Source organism: Triticum urartu, chromosome 3A (genome assembly GCF_056163025.1).
Source record: "Triticum urartu cultivar PI428250 chromosome 3A, HENAU_Tu73, whole genome shotgun sequence".
Taxonomy (NCBI): domain Eukaryota; kingdom Viridiplantae; phylum Streptophyta; class Magnoliopsida; order Poales; family Poaceae; genus Triticum; species Triticum urartu.
Genome location: NC_141875.1, coordinates 632,715,758 through 632,719,710, shown reverse-complemented (window position 1 = coordinate 632,719,710; position 3,953 = coordinate 632,715,758). Strand labels below are relative to the sequence as shown.

At 55.0% G+C, this 3,953-nt stretch overlaps 1 protein-coding gene across 1 annotated transcript; it reads left to right on the top strand.

Annotated features, from left to right (window-relative positions):
• Positions 1–470: 470 nt before the first annotated feature.
• Positions 471–2,044, top strand: LOC125545598 (S-norcoclaurine synthase 1). The gene is made up of 2 exons (XM_048709612.2): positions 471–1,261; positions 1,367–2,044. The coding sequence occupies exons 1-2, from the start codon at positions 723–725 to the stop codon at positions 1,935–1,937; spliced, it is 1,110 nt and encodes a 369-aa protein (XP_048565569.1). The 5' UTR covers positions 471–722; the 3' UTR covers positions 1,938–2,044.
• The last annotated feature ends 1,909 nt before the right edge of the window (positions 2,045–3,953 follow it).

Below are 3,953 nucleotides of genomic sequence, written 5' to 3'. Positions count from 1 at the left end.
ATAAGAACATATTTTGATACACGTGAAATTTCTTTTTGCAAGACAATAATTTTCCTTTGACGTGATATTTCCTTTAAATACATGAACGTTTATTTTGAAATACGCGGATATTCATTTTGATATGCCTGAACATTTCTTTTGTATCACTTGTCTACACTCATTATTTCACTGATTTTATTCAAAAGATATAGTGAAATAAATGCATTGTCTTGTTTTAAGGGGCACCGTTTAAAGTTGTTTTCATAGTGAAATTTAACTGTACAAAAATTGGCAATATCAAAAGTTGCCAAAAATTGACAACTTCTTGTAAGATTGGCAAGTAAACATGGTAGCCAACCAAGCACTAGCCAATATTTGGCATTTGCCAAATGTTGGTATTGCCAACTTTTGATATCAACCAATTTTTGGTATCAAACCAATTATGTTCCTTCTAGATACTCCCTTCCCCTCTTTACAAGCAAACAAAGTGGTAGCTGCCGCGTCGGTATCTCAGACTTTTTCTATTGGCATTTGCACAACAGCTCAATTAGCTATTGCAATATACTCCAGCTCGCAGTTTTGTTGGTCGATCTCGTCTCCTTCCTCAACGTGGCGAACGCCACAAGCACAGGACCCCGGACAAGACAAACGTGCCGGCCGCCTTTCACCTGCAACTGCAAGATAAATCACTGACGAGATGAGCAGCCAGCAAGCACAATAATCTATCAACCTCATCTGATCTGATGGCCGACCCCAAGCCGCGGAACCTTGGCGGCTCGCTGCCCGTGCCCAACGTGCAGGACCTCGCCGGCCGCCCCGACGAGCTCACGCTCACGCCCACCCTCCTCCGCCGCTACGTGCGGCCTCAGCCCAACACGGCCGACCTGCGCCCCGACGCCCCTGCCGGCGAAGAACAGGAGCACGTCCCCATCATCGACCTCGGCCGGCTCCTCGGTCCGGACGACCTCGCCGGCGGGCGGGACGAGGAGGCCGCCAGGCTGCGCTCGGCCTGCGAGGACTGGGGGTTCTTCCAGGTGGTGAATCACGGGATACCCGAGGAGACCCTGGAGGAGATGAAGAGGAACGTCATGGGATTCTTCGCGCTCCCGCTGGCGGAGAAGGCGGCCTTTGCGCAGCGGCCCGGAGAGATCGAGGGGTACGGCCAGGCGTTCGTCGTCTCGGAGGAGCAGACGCTCGACTGGGCGGACATGTTCTTCCTCCTCACGCAGCCGCCCAGCTACCGCGATCTCCGCCTCTGGCCGTCCAACCCTTCCACATTCAAGTAAGTAAAACCCATGGACAATCAGCTGACATAAGAAAATCATATCATCGTCAAGCTTCCGCAGGTAGCCACCGTTGTAAGATGTTGATTTGTTTGCTGTGGCAGGAATTGCTTGGAGAACTACTCTGCAGAGGTGCAAAGGGTTGCAGGCGAGCTGCTGGGAGCCATGGCGGAGAACCTGGGCGTGAGAGACCACTCGGACATGACGAGGCTCGCGGCGTCGCAGTCAGTGAGGATGAACTACTACCCGCCTTGCCCGGAGGCGCATGTGGACAGCGTGCTGGGCCTGTCGCCGCACTCGGACGCCGTCGGGCTGACGCTGCTGCTGCAGGTCAGCAAGGTCCCCGGGCTGCAGATCAGGCGGAAAGGCGGCTGGGTCCCGGTCACACCGCTCCCCGGCGCCCTCGTCGTCAACGTCGGCGACGTGATTGAGGTGTTCACCAACGGGAAGTACAGGAGCGTGGAGCACAGGGCGGTGGTTAACGCACGCCACGAGCGGATGTCCATCGCGACGTTCCACAGCGGGAAGTTCGGCACCATGTACGGGCCGCTGGAGGAGGCCGTCGGAGACGAGGAGCCGCGGTACAGGAGTGTCAGCGTCGAGGAGTATGTGAAGCTCGTGGTCTCCAGCAAGCTCGACGGCAAGAACATCATGGACGCCATGAAGATCGATTGATGCTTTGATAGCAATACATGTGGCCATCGTCGTGGTGTCCACTAAAGTCTCTCTTATGTCTCTGTTAATGTCTTAATGATGGTTGATTTGAGGCCCGATTTACAGTATAGCCTTGTTCAATGCGGTATTGTGGTTTTATCTACAGCCACAAAAGAGTATTCCGGAACAACTTCCCGTAGATAAAATGAGGGACGCCGTTATGTAAAGGAAAGGTAAGGGCAGCAAATTTACTCCCGCATCCATCCGCAAATGGGGATTAGTTTATGGACACAGATACAGAAGACCGCCATTCAACGTTGGCCGCATATATTTTAACAATTTTATGAATTAACATGATGAAATTTGTACAAACACGGCGGATTTCATATAAACCGGATGTCATTCATGCAAACCGGTGTCCAAGCCCTTGTTGTTCCCTTCCTGAGACCACATATGTCGTCTTCATGAGCACCAATGATAAGACCGATGAAGTGAAGCTGCTGTCTTCGGTGAGGAAGAGTAGAACACGGGAGACGGACCGGCCCACATGAGACACAAGGCCCTGCCGCCATCCGTGCCCTATTCATCCTCGAAGGAGTCCACACCTTGTTCGCTGCCGGTGGACATGAGGTCCATGATGAAAATGATGGCGCATGTGCTATCGTCGTCCCGCCGGGCCGCCTGATAGTTCGTCAGGGTTAGAAGGCGTAGCTAGTGTTGTTCTCCTTCGCGATCGCCTGCAAATGCGCCTTCGCAGTGGCCGCTTCCTGACGAGTGGTGGCTTGAGCACGAACGACCTCGTAGATCACACGCTGATCCGCGACGAAGTTGGGGTTCTTCGCGTCCATGGCCGCCACGGCCTCCTCGCTCGCGTGATCCCCGTATATCTGGCCCTCCGCTGGCTGGTGCTGCTCCAGGAGGAACGGGTTGCACCGTTGTTCCTTTTGCGTCTGCTGTAACGCCGACATAGACACTGGCGTAGACTGCACCTCCGACATGGCGGCGTTGTAGTGCGCATGCGCATGCGCCTGCTCCATGGTGAAGCCGGCGTGCACATGCGCGGGCTCCGGTACGATGTGTCGGAGCCCGTCGCCATCGTGGGGTCGTCCTCGTCGTCGAAGACCTCAGGCGAGCTGGCCGACAAGTCGGCCTCGATCCGCTTGGCACGGCGGCTCTACCAGGCGGCTGCAAGGGCGGCCACCTCTTGCTTCATCTCCGTGGAAAGGCTCTCTCACAGAGCTTTGTCGCCTACAGTCATGGCGGATGCAGTGCAATGGAGGAGGATGTGGAGCGGCTTGTGTTGTGGCGTGGAGTTAGGCGGTTCTGGCCGCCTTTAAGTAGGGGATTCCTGTTAGGCCAGGCGTTCGGGTTCGTCAATGCGTGGCGCCGAAGTAGGTTTCTTGGGCGATGAGCCTGCTTACTCGCGGCATACGGACGAACGGGGCATTGAACGGGCGTGGTAGATATCCGTCTCGTCCCGTCCAGTAACGTGTCCCTGACACTGAACAGGTGCGGACATCGAGGACGTGTCGTGGGCGGCACTCTCGGTCGGCACGCCGCTTCAATGAAGGAGGCAGTGAGAGATCGCGTATGCTCTGAAGCCGGATTTAATGTGGAGCGGACGCTCTACATTGGCATGAATGCGGGCAGCTGGATGAGAACGCGCGCAGGGGAGGAAGGATGGTTTGGGGTGGGCCATGGTGGTCAGAAGTGGGCGTGGCTATTGTTCGGATGCCCGCAAAGCCCCCACGTTTGTCTTCGGTTTGCGGGAGAAAATACGTCCAGACCCCTTTGAACCGATGCAGGACCGTATTGGATGGCACAAGACGCCCGGACCGCAGGGTCTAAATGTATGCGGTCGGTTTGAGAGTCGTCGTTAGAGATACCTTAAGTACACATCATTTGTAACGATGATTTTTTGGCTGAAGAAGTTGAACATTGTATTGTATGTAAGAGCATCTCCAGCTGCGCCCCCAACAGGCCCTCCCCAGGCGTTTTTGCCGCGTCGGCGCCGAAAAAACGGCCCAGTCCCCCCCA

Coding starts and splice junctions, on each gene's coding strand:
- LOC125545598 (XM_048709612.2), top strand. CDS start 723: ATGGCCGACCCCAAGCCGCGGAACCTTGGCGGCTCGCTGCCCGTGCCC. Junction 1,262..1,366: donor TCCAACCCTTCCACATTCAA/GTAAGTAAAACC, acceptor TTGCTGTGGCAG/GAATTGCTTGGAGAACTACT.